General features: G+C 49.6%; 1 protein-coding gene across 5 annotated transcripts in view; it reads left to right on the top strand.

The window, feature by feature from the left end:
• Nucleotides 1-17826, top strand: part of DNMT3B (DNA methyltransferase 3 beta) — a 38147-nt gene that overhangs the window by 13633 nt on the left and 6688 nt on the right. For 2 of the 5 annotated variants that reach the window (XR_009048506.1, XM_057703417.1), the window contains exons 2-18: nt 379-559; nt 1450-1511; nt 3357-3464; nt 4485-4610; nt 5244-5453; nt 6550-6708; nt 9179-9286; nt 10186-10330; nt 12146-12271; nt 12409-12453; nt 13608-13687; nt 13990-14102; nt 14542-14725; nt 15271-15355; nt 16466-16611; nt 16928-17018; nt 17341-17489. Coding sequence is in view for 4 of the 5 variants with exons in the window: in XM_057703417.1 (XP_057559400.1) it covers nt 385-559; nt 1450-1511; nt 3357-3464; nt 4485-4610; nt 5244-5453; nt 6550-6708; nt 9179-9286; nt 10186-10330; nt 12146-12271; nt 12409-12453; nt 13608-13687; nt 13990-14102; nt 14542-14725; nt 15271-15355; nt 16466-16611; nt 16928-17018; nt 17341-17489 (2112 nt within the window). In the remaining variant the exon portion in view is untranslated. The remainder of the gene's footprint in view (nt 1-378; nt 560-1449; nt 1512-3356; nt 3465-4484; nt 4611-5243; nt 5454-6549; nt 6709-9178; nt 9287-10185; nt 10331-12145; nt 12272-12408; nt 12454-13607; nt 13688-13989; nt 14103-14541; nt 14726-15270; nt 15356-16465; nt 16612-16927; nt 17019-17340; nt 17490-17826) is intronic. The other 3 variants (XM_057703419.1, XM_057703420.1, XM_057703418.1) reach the window with 2 other exon arrangements.

Here is a 17826-nt window from a genome sequence, read left to right as displayed (position 1 = left end):
AGGGGACCAAGGCTGGCGGCAGGCAGGCCGGGGCAGGCGGGCCCTAGATGGCATTGTTTGAAGTGGCCGGCTAATTGCACAGAGCAGCCGAGCCTCCTACCACGGCCCAGCCCCCTCCTCTGTCCTGGGTGCTGGCTTCTGAGCCTTCAGGTCGAGTGGCCACATGGAACCAAGTCCCGAGCCTCCGAGTTTGGTGAGGAGGGCAGGCTGTGGGGGGCAGCCTGGGTGGGATCCCTGGGCGGGAGTATCACCCTGAGGACAAGTCATGGGGCCTCTCTTGGCCTGAGGACTTGGAGCCATTGGCGGGAGGTTTGGGGGCAGGCTGCCCCCTCATGCCTTTGCTTCGCTGCTACCCTCCTCATCCTGGCCCTCCTGCAGGAAACAATGAAGGGAGACACCAGACAACTCAACGGAGAGGAGGACGCCAGCAGGAGGGAAGACTCCATCCTCACCAACGGGGGCTGCAGCGACCAGTCTTCCGACTCCAAGGACGCGCCCTCGCCCCCGATCCTGGAGGCTATCAGCACCCCCGAGATCAGAGGTGGCAGAGGTGGAAGAGGTGGCCTGGCCTGTGGGGAGGAGGGGTGGGCTGGTACCGCGGATCACAGCGGGGACGCTCGAGCCCCCCGAGAGGGCTCAAGGCAGGTTGTGGGGCGAGATGCTCATCACTGACAACCTCTCTGCCCCAGCCCCAGGGAAGGGAAGAGGATGGAGGCAGAGCCCCTGGCCTCCCTATTCTCCTGTCACCTCAGCTGGGACTCTGAGTGACCCCAAGGCGATGATCCCTGTTCTTTTCCAGACAGGGGAATGGTCGAAGCATAGGTAGACTGGGGTCTTTGGCCCTTCCACAGTTGCACCCCTCTCCCCTAGCAGCTGGGCCTGTGATTTTATGGGAAGGAATACACCAAGGTAGGGAGCATCTGAGGCTTGCTACCAGTCCCACCCTGTCCTGCCTTCACCTCTGCTGCTCCCAGATCAGATCACCTGGGATCCTCCCCACTGAGATTTTCTGACTCAGCTGGTTTGGAAACCCCTGTATTGTCCCATCCTGCTGTTGAGAACGCCTCAAGTTGTGCTGTCCAATAGAACTTTCTAGAGGGTGAAAGTGTTCTGCTTCTGCATTGTTCACTACAACAGCCAGGAGCTACCCGTGAGCACATAGTGTGGCTGCAATGGATTGCTCATTTAAGTGGAGTTAGTGGCCACTGATTTGGGCAGCACAGTTCTGAAAGGAACTGGTCAGGAGTACCTTCAGTAGGGTTTTGGGTCCTGTTTTGTGCGGGCCTTGTGTCCTGTTACCATACTAATACGTTGAAGGGACTATGGGTCCTGAGAGGTTAGGAGGATGCCGTTGGATTTAGCGAAACCCCAAGCCACTGCCCAGAGAGGAGACCAGGAGAGCCTGGCGGCTGCCCCTTCCTCAACAGACACTGGTTCCTTCCTCCACAGGCCGCAGATCAAGCTCACGACTGTCCAAGAGAGAGGTCTCCAGCCTGCTAAGTTATACTCAGGTACCAGCTCTACTCTCACTTTTTGGGGGATTCAGGGGAATTCTCTCTGATTTGCATTAAATAGGGAAACTGAGGCGGACTTAAATTGGTACCCAGTAAACACTTGTGGAATGAGGAACTTGAACACTGCTGGGCATGCAGAAGACTTTGGGCAACCTCACTTAGAATGGCATTTGCTGCTATTTGCCAAGCTTTTGAAAATTTTTTTTCTCAATCTGGGTGCTCAATTACATTGATAAATTTCTACTGTAGCAAGCTGTCCTTTTATTCCTGGAATGAGTCCAACTTGTGCATGGTTTATGTTTTAAATTGGGTGTACTTTAGCATCTGTTCATGAGTAAAATGAATGTATGATTTTATTTCTTCTAATATGTCTGTGTCTGGTATGATAGCAAGGTTTTATGGCCATGTGGCCTCAAAGAGTTTTTTTTTTTTCACATTGGAACTTGCCTGTCTTGTTTTAGGGGATTTTCAACAATCATTGTGATATCTTTTACCACTTGTTGCAATATCAAGGTTTCTACTTGATTAGTTTTTTCCAAGTTATAGGTTTTCCGAGTTATAGTTTTTCCATATTTTTCTTCACTCCTGACATTATGTATGCCTTCTGTTTTCCTATTAATCATACTAGTTTCATCAATTTGGTTGCTTTTTCCAAAGAACCAGTGTCAGGCACTGGAAACAAAGTCATGGACAAAATTGTGGACCAATGAAAACTTGCTCTCGTACAGCTTTTCTTATTCTCATGGAGGACAGGTGGACACCCAGATGATGAGGAACAGCTGTGTGGGGATTGGGAGGGACAGTGCTGGATCAGAGGCTCAGAATACGTGTTTTCATCTCTGGACACTTCCTCTGTGCCCCGTCTTGGGCAAGTGTGCATTATTTGATTCTCACTATAACCCTGTTGTGCTATGAGGGAAGAAACATTGTACCAATTTTTTAAAAATTTATTTATTTATTGGCTGCACTGAGTCTTCATTGCTGCACATGGGCTTTCTCTAGTTGCGGTGAGCGGCGGCTACTCTTCATTGTGGTGTGCGGGCTCCTCATTGCGGTGGCTTCTCTTATTGTGGAGCACGGGCTCTAGGCTTGCAGGCTTCCGTACTTGGAGCACACGGGCTCAATAGTTGTGGCTCACGGGCTCTAGAATGCAGGCTCAATAGTTGTGGTGCATGGGCTTTCGTTGCTCCGTGGCATGTGGTATCTTCCTGGAGCAGGGCTTGAACCTGTGTCCCCTGCATTGGCAGGAGGATTCTTAACCACTGTGCCACCTAGGAAGTCCCACTGTACCAATTTTAAAGGGAGGAACAGACTCACTCAAGGCCTTTGTTGGCAAGTGAAAAGTCAAGTTCTTAACACTCCAGCCAGACCTTGGGCCACTCATCACTCACTGCTCTGGTTCTCACGCTCAGTTTTTGTTGGGTTTGGTGTGCAGCATGGGACATGCACTTAACACAGAATTGGCACCATTTCTTCCTGGTCATTGTATCAAGAAGTATCTTCCTTGAGCCTATGATTTCTCCAGCTGCTGTTAACTGTGGAAATTGACCAGGTCTCCCTGCTGGGCACAGAAAGCTAGTCTAACCACAGTGTGGGCATAGGAGGCCTCATGATGCACTTTGCATTGACACTATTTCTTTGGTTTTTGAATTCCACTGGGGTTTCCCTTGAATTCCTGATTGTGTGGTGAGCCATTGTAAAATCTTTTTTGAACAAAATGAGGTTGCAAATCTTTTTAATTGACTCAGACCAATGTTATGATTGTTTTCAATATGATTGACTCTTTTTTTGATTAACTCTGGTTCTATGACATCTAAAATTCATAATGTTTCTTTTGTAAAGGATCTCACGGGCGATGGAGATGGAGAAGGGGAAGACGGAGATGGCTCCGACACTCCAGTGATGCCAAAACTCTTCCGTGAAACCAGGACTCGGCCTGAAAGTCCAGCTGTAAGTGCCCAGCCCTGAGCCAAGGCACTTCAACCACACATAGGCCTGTGTTAAAAACCTTGTCTATGGGCTTCCTAGGTGGCATAGGGGTTAAGAATCCACCTGCCAATGCAGGGAACACACACACCAAAACAAAACAAAACACCAAAAAAAAAAAAACCCAAAAAAACACCACAAAAAACCTTGTCTAGGATCTCCCTGGGGGAACTTTGAACAAATGTTTTGAGGTTGGAAAATGACAGTGAAGCTCATGAATTATCATTGTGAAGGTTTTCATATGGCAGTTCTCTACTTTTTGGGGAAGAAATGCCCAAGGGTGATAGTTTGCAGGTGGATGACTCAACTGCCAGTTACCTTTGGGAGTTGCTTCTGGAGGTGGATTCTGTGACCTAGAAGTCTGGAAATGGGAAGGCAATTACTGCTCACGGTCACCCAGCCTGTTAGAAAGCAGGCTGACACTTGGTGACCATGACAGGTGGAGCTGATCCTCTCACCCAGCATGTGATGAGTATCATCCCGTTTTTACAGATGACAGAAGACGCCAGTGGTTTACTCAAGGTTAAACATTAACTCTTGTGTGCCGGATTTGAACACAGGTCTGCAGCATCTAAGTTCACACAATTTTGAGGAGGAAGCCTAAGGGATTCTGGTCTGTCTTGATCCAGTACCTTCCTGAAGAATGCAACAATTGTAATAGTGCTTTTGGAAAAGTGTTTGATTGAGAGGAAACTTGGATTTTATTTTTCAGTTATTTTTCAATGCCAGTTTCAGCTGTGCCAGGCAGAGTGGGGCCTGCTGTGGATCGTCAGGCAGCCCTGCTTGGCCACCCTGCCCCCTTATCCCACTAACTGGGGAGCTTCTGGGTGGGCAGTGACCAGTCCAGAGTCCCCTCCTCTTCCAACACCTCATTCACTTCTGTTGGCCCGAGGCTACCTCTCATGCCCAGTCCTCTAGGCCCCCTGCCTGAGAACCCAGCCTCCATTCACCAGAGGCCTCGTGCTTATCCTGTCTTGCTTCCAGGTCCGAACCCGAAATAACAACAGTACCTCCAGCCGGGAGAGGCACAGGCCCTCCCCACGTTCCACCCGAGGCCGGCAGGGCCGCAGCCACGTGGACGAGTCCCCCGTGGAGTTCTCAACTACCAGGGTTGGTTCCCCAGACGCTCAGACCCCCGCGCCCTAGATCTGCCCCTCTTGCCACGCCACGGAAAGTGGCCGCTGTTTAACCTGCTTCCTTTCTTCACACTTGCCTCCCTTTCAGGGTCTTCTTGCCTTTCCTTTCTCTCTGGGGTGCTGGTAAGCTCTTGCTAAGCCTGATGACTCCTCTCCTGGCCTGATCCCTGGATGGAGCCGTGGTGGGAATGCAAGAATTCCTTGTTGACTGGGTTCTTACTCCTCCTCAGAAGTTCAAACCACTGATTCCAGAACTATCTTGTCTCCTTAGTATCTTCAGTATGTCTTGAGGCAACTCTTTGGGTTACAGCAACTCTCGACTCCTGTTGCAAGGTTGGGCACCAGGAAGCCCTCTCTGAGCATCGCTTATTATCCTGTCTTGGTCCTTGATTCTGTCCTTGTTCTTATGGAAGTTGCTTTCTCTCACCACCTAAGGGACACTTATTTGTTCCTGGAAAACCATCCTTGGTGGTCTCTGTTTGATTAACTTACGTCTTCACCCTGCTTCACTTCTGCTTGCCTGGGAAGCCACTGGGGGTACCACTGGTCTCTGGTCACCCACCTGGGCCTGCTGCGTGGCCCAAGCTATGCGTCCTTTTGTCCACAGTCCCTGAGGCGGCGACCAGGATCATCAGCAGGCACGCCATGGCCGTCCCCTGCCAGCCCCTACCTCACCATCGACCTCACAGATGACGACGTGGTGCCCCAGAGCAGCAGTACGCCCTATGCCCGCCTGGCCCAGGACAGCCAGCAGGAGAGCATGGAGTCCCCACAGGTGGACGCAGAGGGCAGAGATGCCGACAGCACGGAGTATCAGGTACCACTGGGGAGGGGCTGAATATAGGGAAAAGGAAACAGTTACCCCAAGGTTTTTCGTCACTTTTATCATAATATTTGAATTCATTCTCCAGGTACATTTTTCATATGCAACATGGTCCTTCCTGTATCTTTATCGCCTAGACATAACTCAAACACCGGATTAGTTTACCAATCCGATTACGAATTTTCTGAACAGTATATCTTTGTACCTAGAAATACCTTGTATACATAATTCATAATTCTATTCATCATGTTTACATATACAGTTATTGATTGGCTTCTTTCCCTTATGAGGAACTGGAGTTGCTTCACTTTCATGTCTGTAATCCACTGTATTGTATAATCCGTCTAGGGTTGTTTATAATTATCCAGTTGAGCTTGTTGGTTTCACTCAGGCTTTGTTATGTATGTATGTACATAGGTATGTACACATGCAGAAATCCTTTTTTCTGTGTACATGACTTCAGAGTAGATGTTACAGATACATTTTAATAACCTTCATTATTCCATGGGCATCTCGCCTTTTATGGCAAGCTTTTAATCTTTTTTTTTTTGGCACACGGGCTTAGTTACTCCGTGGCATGTGGGATCTTCCTGGAGCAGGGATCGAACCCATGTCCTCTGCATTGGCAGGTGGATTCTTAACCACTGCGCCACCTAGGAAGCCCCTATGGCAAGCTTTTAATGTGCAAGTGGCCAAATTTTTTTTTGCATTTTCATGGCTTTGTAATATCCCATTTGATGGCCTGTGGTGGGAATATCCAGGTTTTTTACTCTGATCTTACTTCCTGTGAGTTTTCAGTTAATATGTTTCCCAGATACTAGGTTACATGTTATAGGTTACAATTATAGATCCAATATAAGAAACCCCATGTTCCTGTCAAACAACCAAGCCTCCCCATCCTCTGCCCCTTATTTTCAGCCATTCTTGCTGAGTTCTCAACCAATTTCCTGAGGAATTCTGCCTATACTTGCGGGAAGCCCTGTGTTGGACTCCGAGGCAGTTGCCATCAGGGTCGGTGGGATAGGCAGGGTTTCTGCTTGGCCCAGCTGGTCTGTCTCATTGCGGTTCCTTCTTATGGTTTTTCTTTCAGGATGGGAAAGAGTTTGGAATTGGAGATCTCGTGTGGGGGAAGATCAAGGGTTTCTCCTGGTGGCCTGCCATGGTGGTGTCCTGGAAGGCCACCTCCAAGCGTCAGGCAATGTCTGGCATGCGGTGGGTTCAGTGGTTTGGCGATGGCAAGTTCTCCGAGGTGAGTCCAGGGCAAGGTGAGCTTTCAAGGACTTGCAGACCCACAGTGTTTTCCTTGGCTTCCTATCACAGTTGCCTTTTAAGTTAATGGGCTGTTGGGGGTTCCATGGTGGTCCAGTGGTTAAGACTCCATGCTTCCAATGCCAGGGGCACGGGTTCTATCCCTGGTCAGGGAATTAAGATCCCACATGCCTTGTGGCATGGCCAAAAAAGGTGGCCTGCTCTTTGCAGGTAGATGAGGCTTTGTGACACTGTATGTCCGGAAGGAGGACAAAAACTTCCCTTGCTCAACAGCTCACACAGAGATAGAGGGTCTTGTGAGGCCCAGAGCTCTGGATCCATGGCCACCTGGGCTCTGTTGGTTTATTTCTCTGGGGCAGAGTCTCCAGTATGGATTCTGAGGGGCAGGAGTGGCTGCCTGGGCAGATACCCGCAAAGTATTCCAGTGGAGAAGCCTGGAAGAGACCGGAGGGGGTTGGTGGGTGTGTCTCTGCCTCAGTCATTTAGCCCTGGGGGCAGGGACACCCCTGGCTAGGCTTAGAGATAGATCCAGGGTCACCTGGTGACAGTTAAGGAAAAGTTCTTTGAGTGGTGATTTCAGCGTTTCTTGATTTATTGATATTAGCCATTTAAAGCTCATCTTTCTTTTTTTTTAGTATATATTTTAAAATGCTTTATTAAGATACATTCACTTACAGTGAAATGCATAGATCTTAAATGATCTATGAATCAATGAAGTTTCACAAATGTATGCACGTACATAAACAATATGTCAACCCAAATATAGAACATTTCGACTGGCAGTAAGTTCCCTGTGCATACCACCGCTGTAGGTGACCACTGTTTTGATTTCTATCACTATAGACTAGTTTGGATTATTCACAAGTTATGTATAGATAATATGTACTGTTTTGTTTCTGGCTTCTTTTATGTACATGTGTTTTTGAAAATTGTCCTGTTGTAAAGCTCATCTTTTTTTTTTAATTTGTTTTTTTAATTCATTTTTTTTAGCTCTTTATTGGAATATAATTGCTTTACACTCTTGTACCAGTGTTGGAAGAGGTAGGGAATTTCCTGAGGAATTTAAAGCTCATCTTTCTTGATGAGTCTCTGTTGGGGATGAATCAGACTATTTTGATTCTTACACCTTTTTTTTTAAAATTTTATTTATTTATTTATTATTTTTGGGGGGGTACACCAAGTTCAATCATCTGTTTTTATACACATATCCCCATATTCCCACCCTCCCTCGAGTCTCCCCCATCCTTCCCATGATTCTTACACCTTTTAAAGACACCTTTTTAGACCTCCAGGTTTTGATTAAAATGTGGCAAACAATACTTTTCCTCTGATGTTCTCTTTAGTGCATCCATCAGGTGTCCGGAGGTTAGGCAGAGCAAGTAGGCTGGGGGAATGAAGGACCAGCTAGTACATTTTTTGGGATTTGAACTCAAGTTGAGTTTCTTTTTTTTCCCTGTCAATTGGGCCGTTTGCCATTAATACATTGAAGTTCTCAGAGGGCAAGAACGGTATGACCTGCAGTTTCTATGGTGGGGAGAGTCTGCATGCAGAGGTTCTCCCTGGCCAGCAGAGGGAGCCAAAGGACAAATGTCCTGGGCCTGTGCTCTCCCTGAAGCATCTAATTGAGGAATGTGGGTGATGACTTCTGTGAAATGAAATGGAAAAAAATAATAACAAAAAATCATGAAATGTTTGTCATTGCTTTGGCCCAGTGAGACATAAAACGTGCTTTGCAAGACTGCATCTGATGCTAATGAGATGCTGTTATGTTAGCATTATGGGATAGGATTGCAATATGGGGCCTGGTGCTTAGGCCACTTGCTCTATTGAAACAGTTTGGCATTGGTGTAGCACCTTCATTTCAGTTTCTTCTTACCAGTGGTGGCAACACCCCTGTGGGTGGTTGGGCTTAGAGATATAAATAGAGGAGGTGAGCATGAGTGCCTTCGCTGGGGAGAACAAAACATCACGTGTCTTTCCAGCTCTGAAACCTGAATGCCCAGTTCCATCTCATCACTGGCAGCCTGATTGGTTCGTGCATGGCCTGGGGACTTAGGGATGAGACTTGTAGAATATGGATCTTTAGCCCCAGGGGAATTCATGTATCAACAAATCACAATAACTAAAAAGTGCTTACTCTACCAGGTGCTGTTCTCTAAACGCATCCAATAGCTCAATTATTAAAAGGCTAAAGTAAGTAGATAGTAAATAGTAATCACAGCTATTTGTCACCCTCACAAAGGAGGAAAGAACATGTGCAAAATCCTTAAAGTTGGAGCATCCATGGTGAATTTCAAGACTGAGCCGCAAGGGGGCCACACCAGGGACCATGTGGGTCATTTGCACTTAAAATATCTGTGAACTTGATCCTCAGGAAAAATCTCATGAGAAACCCAGGGCACCCCAGACACAGGCTGCAGGTGGATGCTGATGACAGCTTTCTCTTCTAGATACCAGCAGATAAGTTGGTGGCCTTGGGCTTGTTCAGCCACCATTTTAACCTGGCGACCTTCAATAAGCTGGTCTCTTACAGGAAGGCCATGTACCACGCTCTGGAGGTAACACGGTGGTGGGTGGCTAGGGCCTGGCCCCAAGAATGGGGTTAAAGCAAGAAACATACAGACAGCCAACTCAGGTCACAGTGTGGCCAAGAATGGCTTGGAGGGGACCGGGGCAACTAGGCGGGGAAGGAAGTTAAAAGACAGTGGCCCTTCTGGGAAGGGAAGGGTGGGGTTTGAGACTGCCCATGATTTCTCACTGGGAGCCCAGCTCCCCGCTCGCGGCGGTCCACGTTGCCCACTGAAGGAGGAAGGAGGAGCCCTGAGAAGGAGGAGCAACATTCACATCAGTGAACAAGCTTTTCCAGAGCTTGTGGTTCAAGGCCAAGACTGGGCAGCTGCTAAGGGTCAGCTGCTCACTCCCCTTGTCTGTGGGATCTGTCAGGCTCTGTCCTCCCTCTGCCATGGCTGGGAATTGAGAAGTCATTTATGTGACAAGCTCTGTCCTTAGACACGTAGGTCCTCCTGATGCTTCCAAAATAGGACTTAACACCTCTCCACCTTCATTAGGGAAATAAAACCAGAAACTTGGTACTTTTCGCAGAGGCTGTGAGATAGTGCTGACTGATGCTTCTATAGCTAAAAGTGGCACCGCTAATTCTGATCCTCTGCCCTCAAGAGGGAGCTGACCACCCCAGTTCCCTGCAGGGAACAGATAAGAGATCATATTTGGTGCAAGAGATCACATTTGGTGCCTGTGCGGGGAGACTTCGCTCTCCCCCAGGGCCTGTCCCTGCACAGGCCGTTCCTCCCTGTCACATACCACAGCTCAGGACAGCTGTCTGGCTGTGAAAGGGCCCAGTGTGAAGGGGAATGCGGGCCCCAGCAGGGGGCATCCCTGGGAGGGGCAAGGCAAGCACCCGCCCCTCTTGTTCATCAGATTCTCTCTCTCTCATCAGAAAGCCAGGATGCGGGCTGGCAAGACCTTCCCCAGCAGCCCCGGAGACTCACTGGAGGATCAGCTGAAGCCCATGTTGGAGTGGGCCCACGGGGGCTTTAAGCCCACTGGGGTCGAGGGCCTCAAACCCAACAACAAGCAACCAGGTGGGAATGGCTCCCTGGGGCAGCACCCTGGGGAGAGGCAGTCACCCCGCTGCGTCTCATCCAACCCTGGCTTTCTAGCAGCCAATCAGTCCTGGCTGACTCTTTTTCCAACAGCCCAGCCTTTTCTAGTTTCTCTGGGTACTCTCCTGCGAAAAGGTTGAGTACTAATAATTGGGATTGAATCTATTCTGAAAGCTTGATTAAATAGTCAAGATGGAATCTTCGCTAGCACTTTTTTTTAAAAGGAAAAAATAGGGCTTCCCTGGTGGCGCAGTGGTTAAGAATCTGCCTGCCAATGCAGAGGACACAGGTTCGATCCCTGCTCCAGGAAGATCCCACGTGCCGTGGAGCAACTGAGCCCGTGCGCCAAAAAAAAAAAAAAGGAAAAGCATAAAAGGAAAAAATAATTAAGCTCTGCATATTGGAGAAAACTTGGAAAGTACTTAAAAAAACAACCCACAAAACATGTTACCTCCATTCAGAAACAGGCATCATCTATCCTCACGTGTTGACCAATATCACATTTCCTCCATTATTAGATATCTGTGGTTTCTTGTTGTCACTCTCCAGACATCCAGGGTTTGTCTTAATCCATAAATTTAACGCAGTGTTTTCTGTTTTGTTTTGTCCCCCACCCCCAAAGTGGTTAATAAGTCGAAGGTTCGTCGTGCAGGCAGTAGGAACTTAGAAGCAAGGAAACACGGTATTCCCTCCCCATCTTTTGACTGTGCACTATTTTCTCTGCACTTTCTTCCAATTTCTCTGCATATACAGTGGTCACTGGAAAAGAATCAAATCTGTTCAAAGTCAACCTGAACTCTCACCCGCCCCCCACCGCCCCCCACTTCACTCCCACCTTCACAACGGCCCTCCAGGCTAATATTATAGGGTGTGCACGTACTTCCAGCTCTTTCTGTACACTGGTTGGATTCCTGCTTTCCCTTTATTTCTCAATATTTATGGTATAAGCACTGTCAAATGTCATTTTTTTCACTAAAGGGTCCTTATGGTTTTTAATGGCTGTGTAATTTTCTCTCCTAGGGGCAGAAAGCAGATGTAACCATGTCCCTTATAGATTATACTGTATAGATTGAATAAAAATATAAGTGGAATTTATAGAAATATAAACAATAGCCAGCTGATAATTAAGTGTTTTCTAGTAACCACATTAAAAAGCTTAAAAAAAGAGTGAAATTAATATTGATCATACACTTAATCTATTTCCAACATTTTAGCATTTCCAGTAGTCAGTATAAAAAATTACGGTATTTTACATGACCTTTTCGTCCTATATTCAACATCTCGTTTTTCATGTCTTTGAACATCTCAATTTGGATGCTAAATTTTCATTAGAAGTACTTGATGTCTATTTTCACAAATGTCCAGCTTATTCCAAATAAACTAGTTAATTGGATCAATTGACAGTTTTTAAATTTACATTGAAGTTAAATGTAAAATGCAGTTCCTCAGTCACCCAAGTGACATTGCCATGTGGCTATCAGCTCATTGGGAATCTTAGATAGTGTTAGGTTTCATCTGTAGACTAAGTTGTGTCTGATTCTCTTGGTGCTGGGTCTAGAGCATGTATTTTGCAGTTAAAGCTGTTTAAGACCCTGTAGATGAGTGAGATGCGTGAGGAGTTTTAAATTACATGCTCATCCAAGTTGTCCGTAGAGGGGCTATCTGACACCCAGTGTAGACTCATGTCCTGGCCTGGCCCGTTGCAGCTGGCACTCAGGCATAGCAAGCAGGGTCCTGTCCTCCCAGCACCCTCCTCCCACCCAGCCATGGCTACCTTCTCCTCACCTTTCACAGAGAATAAGACACGAAGACGCACAGCTGACGACTCAACCACCTCTGACTACTGCCCCCCACCCAAGCGCCTCAAGACAAATTGTTATAACAACGGCAAAGACCGAGGAGAGGAGGACCAGAGTCGAGGTGATTGTGGGGCGAGGAAGTGGGGGACCGCCCATCCTCCAGTGGAAGTGGGCCGGTAGTGAGGACCACTCAGCAAGGGCGAGGTGATCAGTAAGAGGCTCCCCGACCTCATCTTTCCCCTTCTCTTTTCTCAACAGAGCAAATGGCTTCGGATGTTGCCAACAACAAGAGCAATCTGGAAGGTAACGCCCTCTCCCTGGCTGGCTTCCCTTCCTGGGCAGTGCTCCCAGCCTGTGCTCCAGGCCTGCTGCTCTGTCCTGCGGAGGTCAACCCTGAACTCTGCCTCCACCTTAGGTCGAGGTGTGGACCTCTTACTTAGATGCTACTTAGAACGAGTTACCTGATTTTCACTGAGGCTGATTCCTAAGATCAGGGAGCAGGAAGTGTGCCTGGAGGTGAAGCATGGAAATGAGAATGCTTGGCCGGGAGAGCCCAAAACCTGAAACTGTGGTCTAAGCCCCCTGAACAAGCCCTGCAACTGGCTTTGAGGTGAAAGGCAGACACACTTCACCACTGTCACTCTCAAGCCACTCTAGTTCTTTGCCCTGGCTGGGAATTCCGCTGGATTGAAACTGCCCAGGACGCATCTAATGGAACTCAGGATGTGTGAGGAAGGCTGTCTATTGCTTCCTCAGCCCAGTGTCCTTTAGTCAACAAATATGAAGTGGTTAGCCAGTGCTGGGTAGGAAAACAACACAGCTGCTGACCCAGAGAGCTCTCATTTGGAGCGGTCCCCGATTCTGGGAACCTGGACCCATGATCCTCCCTTTCCCCCAAGACTCCTTCACCCATCCGTCTGCTTCCTGGCCGGGCGATCCACCCGGCCAGTGATGTAGATCAGTAAGACCTGCTGATGTGAAGGGAGGCAGGCTAGCCTAATAGTAAAAGGACCTAGGCTCTGAAATTACAGCCATGGCTGTATGTAGGATTGGTCACGGTCAAGTCCTATCATGTTGAGACGACAGGCAAACTGGCATCACCACAAATTGCCCCAAAGTCCCAGTCTGTAAAGAGCCTTCAGAGACTTTGCATACCAGACCCTTCAAGGTTGGTTTCTCTGCTGGTGCAGCTCCTTGTTCTGTTCTGTGCCCCACCCCAATTCCTTCTGGGTCAGACCTTTGCCTGTCTCATGGGACCTTCTGCTGGGAGCTGTCAATTTAGCCTCTACATCTCTGCAATGGGGACGGCAGCTTTGAAGCACGGTCAAAGGAAAAAATCATGAAGAGTCTTTGGCGTATTCCTAGCGTGGAGTAAATAAGAACAATGAGACCCAAAGCATCCGCAGGTGATCTTGGGGCTGTCGTTGCTACCAGTTGCATCCCTGTCTTTCTTACAGATAGCTGTTTGTCCTGTGGCAGGAAAAACCCTGTGTCCTTCCACCCTCTGTTTGAAGGAGGACTCTGCCAGATATGCCGGGTAAGTCCAGTCCGCACCCTGGGCTTTCTTGCCCCTTCCCCTTTCCACGGGTTCCCTATGCTTCCCTAGAATAAAGCACCCACATGTAGGCAGTAGGGAAGGCTGTAGTGGGGCCGGCAGGTCACCCCACTCTTCACTCCGAGGGGCTGTGGCCCGCAGACCCCAGCCAATTGCCCCGGTAAAGAGCACCAAGCCACCCATGACCTGTTCTGTGGCTGCATCCTAGGGCCTCTGCCAGCGAGTGAGTGGGGCCTGGTGGTCCCTGGTCTCCGATTTCACGGGCATTTCTCTCTGGCTGCCAGGACCGGTTCCTTGAGCTGTTCTACATGTACGACGACGACGGCTACCAGTCCTACTGCACGGTGTGCTGCGAGGGCCGTGAGCTGCTCCTTTGCAGCAACACAAGCTGCTGCCGGTGAGCGCGGGGCTCCTTGCCGCCGGCCCAGCCTCGGGAACTGCAGCTTCGCTGGCCTGGGGACAGGGCCCGGGGTCCGGGTTGTTCTGTGGCGGCCTGTCCATGAAGTGGGTCTATGTTCCTGAAGTGGAACTGGGATGTAGGGCTGGGCTTAAGAAAGGCAGGGAGTGGGGTAGAAGAGGATCCCCAGAACTTAGCCAGTTATGGGGGGTGGCCCGGATGGCGTGCTCTTCTCTTCAGAGCCTGTGGACTGAAGGTGCCAGGGTCTCCAAGGAAGAGGCTGATGTTCCCCAAACACAGGGCCTTCCTGCCCAAGGGGAAGGGCACCTGGGGGCCCCGAGAAGGTTTTAGCCAGCACACCCCCTCTCCATGGGGAGGGTGGGATTCACAGCAGAGCTGCCTGATGGTGGGCACACCTCCTCCCCGCTGCCCCGTGCAGGTGCTTCTGCGTGGAGTGCCTGGAGGTGCTGGTGGGCCCTGGCACGGCGGCAGACGCCAAGCTGCAGGAGCCCTGGAGCTGCTACATGTGCCTCCCGCAGCGTTGCCACGGCGTCCTGCGGCGCCGCAAGGACTGGAGTGTGCGCCTGCAGGCCTTCTTCACCAGCGACCCGGGGCTCGAATACGTAAGCCTGGCGCCCACCCCAGTCTGTCGAGAGTTCACGGAAACAAAGCTCCGCTGTACAAAGGAGCATCTGAGAGCCCCAGACTGGAGACCCAGCTAATTGTCCCATGTGCAGTTCCCAGGCAGCTCCAGTGTCCTTCTCTCCCCTCCTTCTTGGCTGGGATTTTTCAAGGGCCCGCTGAAGAAATAGCGATGGAACGGACTCAGCCTTCGTCTTAGTAGAACTGCAGAGGGAAGGAAGCCTGTGACTTACTTTCAAGTCTTAGTGGGCATGGCTTCTCCTGGCCTGCGTGCTGCAGTTCATGCACGAACATGTGTCTCTTTGTGGGTGACTTTGTACCTGTGTCAGATTCTCATCTGTTCTGTGTCAAAGGGTAGAAGGGCCATCTGGACCAAAGCTCCCCAGGGCATCCCAGCTAAGAAGGGGCAGAGCCACAGGGCTTGTGTCCCTCAGAGGAAGGCCAGCCCTTCTCCTACCAGAGCTTGAGGCCCCCCTCCCCCCGCCCCGCACCTTGACCTCCATGACCTCTTCCTTTAACCTGGCAGGAAGCCCCCAAGTTATACCCTGCGATTCCTGCAAACCGAAGGCGGCCCATTCGAGTCTTGTCCCTGTTTGATGGAATTGCGACAGGTGAGTTTGGAGTTCGCCTAGGGATGCTCACCGGATCCAGGTGTCCGTTGTCAATGTCAAGAAAGTCTCCCTGGAGTACCTGTTGGTTACCTGTTCTGAGAAATCCACTGGCTCCTGGTTTCTCTCCTCAAACCTCTCCACCATTTCACCCACCTGGTCCTCCTCTTTTTTTTTTTTTTAAATATATTTATTTGATTACACTGGGTCTTAGTTGTGGCAGGTGGGCTCCTTACTTACAGTTTGTGGGCTCATTAGTTGTGGCAGGCATGTGGGATCTCGTTCCCTGATCAGGGGTCAAACCTGGGTGCCCTGCATTTGGAGCATGGAGTCTTATGCACTGCGCCACCAGGCAAGTCCCTCACTTAGTCCTCTGGTCCTTTATAAAGACATGGGTATTTTAGCTGCTGCATTTTATTTTTTATTATGTGCAGGAATCTTGCAAAATTATTTCTATTCCATAAGCGTAGATATACTGGAGACTAATTGGGCAATTCTCCTCCTAATATCTCCAGTCTTGGTTCCTTCCCGTTTTCCCCAGGTTTCCCAAGTGTAGAATAAGCATAGCCAACGTGCATTTTTACCCCTGGACGCTTTGCCTGTGTAACTCATTTCCTTGTCAGAATGGCCCTGTGGTGTGTTATTAGGGGCAGTTCCCTTTTACCAGAGCAGCAAGCAGTGAGAATGAGTTGCTGTTCACCTAGCATCGCTTGTGCTTATATTTGTTCACCAGTGTCCACCTGCCTAAAATACGGACAGCTTTTAAAGCTTTTTTTTCTCAGCATGGTTTTGGAGAAGACACACATTCACGTATCTGACTCTGCTGGGGCTGTAGATGCGGGTCATTGGCTATATACCTGTCAGTTTTAATAGATGCTGCCAGTGGGCTATACCAGCCATAGATACATATTTTCTCCATGAAACTCTGCCGAGAGCCCAGGGAGCCCAGTGTGCAGTTTCACTGCCGTCTGCAAGGGTCCACTTGAGGACTGCCATGGCCTTGCTGTGTCTGATCTGAGTTCTGGGGAGGGCTTAGTCACTGAAAGGAGGGGCCCTGGGCGGGAAAACCCTGATGCCTTTTTTCTTCCCCTTGACACCCCCTCCCCCCAACAGGGTACTTGGTCCTCAAAGAACTGGGCATCAAAGTGGAGAAATACGTTGCCTCGGAAGTGTGTGAAGAGTCCATCGCCGTGGGAACTGTTAAGCATGAGGGCAACATCAAATATGTGAACGACGTCAGGAATATCACGAAGAAAAATGTGAGGGCAGCCCCCTCTTCCTCTACTCCCTGAGCGCGCCCCACATCCTTGCAGCCGCACTGCCACCTTCTCCATGCTCGGGGTTGTGGCAGAAGAGAAGTTTTGGTTACATCAAGCTGTAGTGTTAAACCCACAACTTGGAAATCATTCAGAGTGATTTAGATCTTAGGGCCTCCTGAACATTTGGTTTTCCTGAGTCAAAAGTGGAGTTGGGAGACTTCAGTGACCAAGCAAGACCTAGAAGTGGGTTACCTGGAACCCAGGCTGTTCATCTCTCCATCCTCACTGCCATCCCTGATGGTTTTTGCTCTTGCAGATTGAAGAGTGGGGCCCCTTCGACTTGGTGATTGGTGGAAGCCCATGCAATGATCTCTCAAATGTGAACCCTGCCAGGAAAGGCCTGTATGGTGAGCATCCTTTCTTTCCCGTGGCCCCGAGAGACCTTGTGTCCCCCGAGTGCTGGTCCGGGAGGAGTGGCCTGAGAAAGCAGTCAGCGCCTGGCCAGCCTTACCTGGTGGCTCTGTTCATGCCTCATTGTGACTCCTTGTGAGATACGAATGAGTACCGAGTGACTACTGCCCTGCTGATTGATGCCTGTCATTCCAGAGGGTGGCAGGGATGGGGCACAGGGAGGCATCAGCCTTAGTGGTGGGAAGCCGTCGGTGTCAGTGTGGAGGGCTGGGCTGAAGGGTTTGAACCTGGCTCTGCCATTTTCTTTCGTGGGCTCAGAGGGCACAGGCCGGCTCTTCTTTGAGTTCTATCACCTGCTGAATTACACACGCCCCAAGGAGGGTGAAGACCGGCCTTTCTTCTGGATGTTTGAGAACGTGGTGGCCATGAAGGTTGGCGACAAGCGGGACATCTCTCGGTTCCTGGAGGTGAGGGGACCCGGGGTCTTGATTGTCAAGATAACATGAGCATGAAGGCCCTGCTGGGTGAGGGCGGGGGGTGTTTCCAGTGTTGGGAATGATTTCCGGGTTCCCCATGGAGGGTGTGGCTAGATGGGAGAGGAATGGAGTGGAGTGGGTTAGTTCTCTTTCGTACATGGAAAATATTTGATCTCTCACCTCGCCCCAAACCCACTGAAGTCAGATGACGAAACCATCATCTACTTTTGGAGGCCTCGTGAGGGTGAACTAGAGAGTTTTTACCCTAAAGAGTTTTTTCTCACCCGTGTTCTCAGAACTTCTGCATTAGGGACCCACAGGCAAGTTA

This window comes from Hippopotamus amphibius, chromosome 12 (genome assembly GCF_030028045.1).
Source record: "Hippopotamus amphibius kiboko isolate mHipAmp2 chromosome 12, mHipAmp2.hap2, whole genome shotgun sequence".
Taxonomy (NCBI): domain Eukaryota; kingdom Metazoa; phylum Chordata; class Mammalia; order Artiodactyla; family Hippopotamidae; genus Hippopotamus; species Hippopotamus amphibius.
This window is presented reverse-complemented; position numbering and strand designations above follow the sequence as displayed.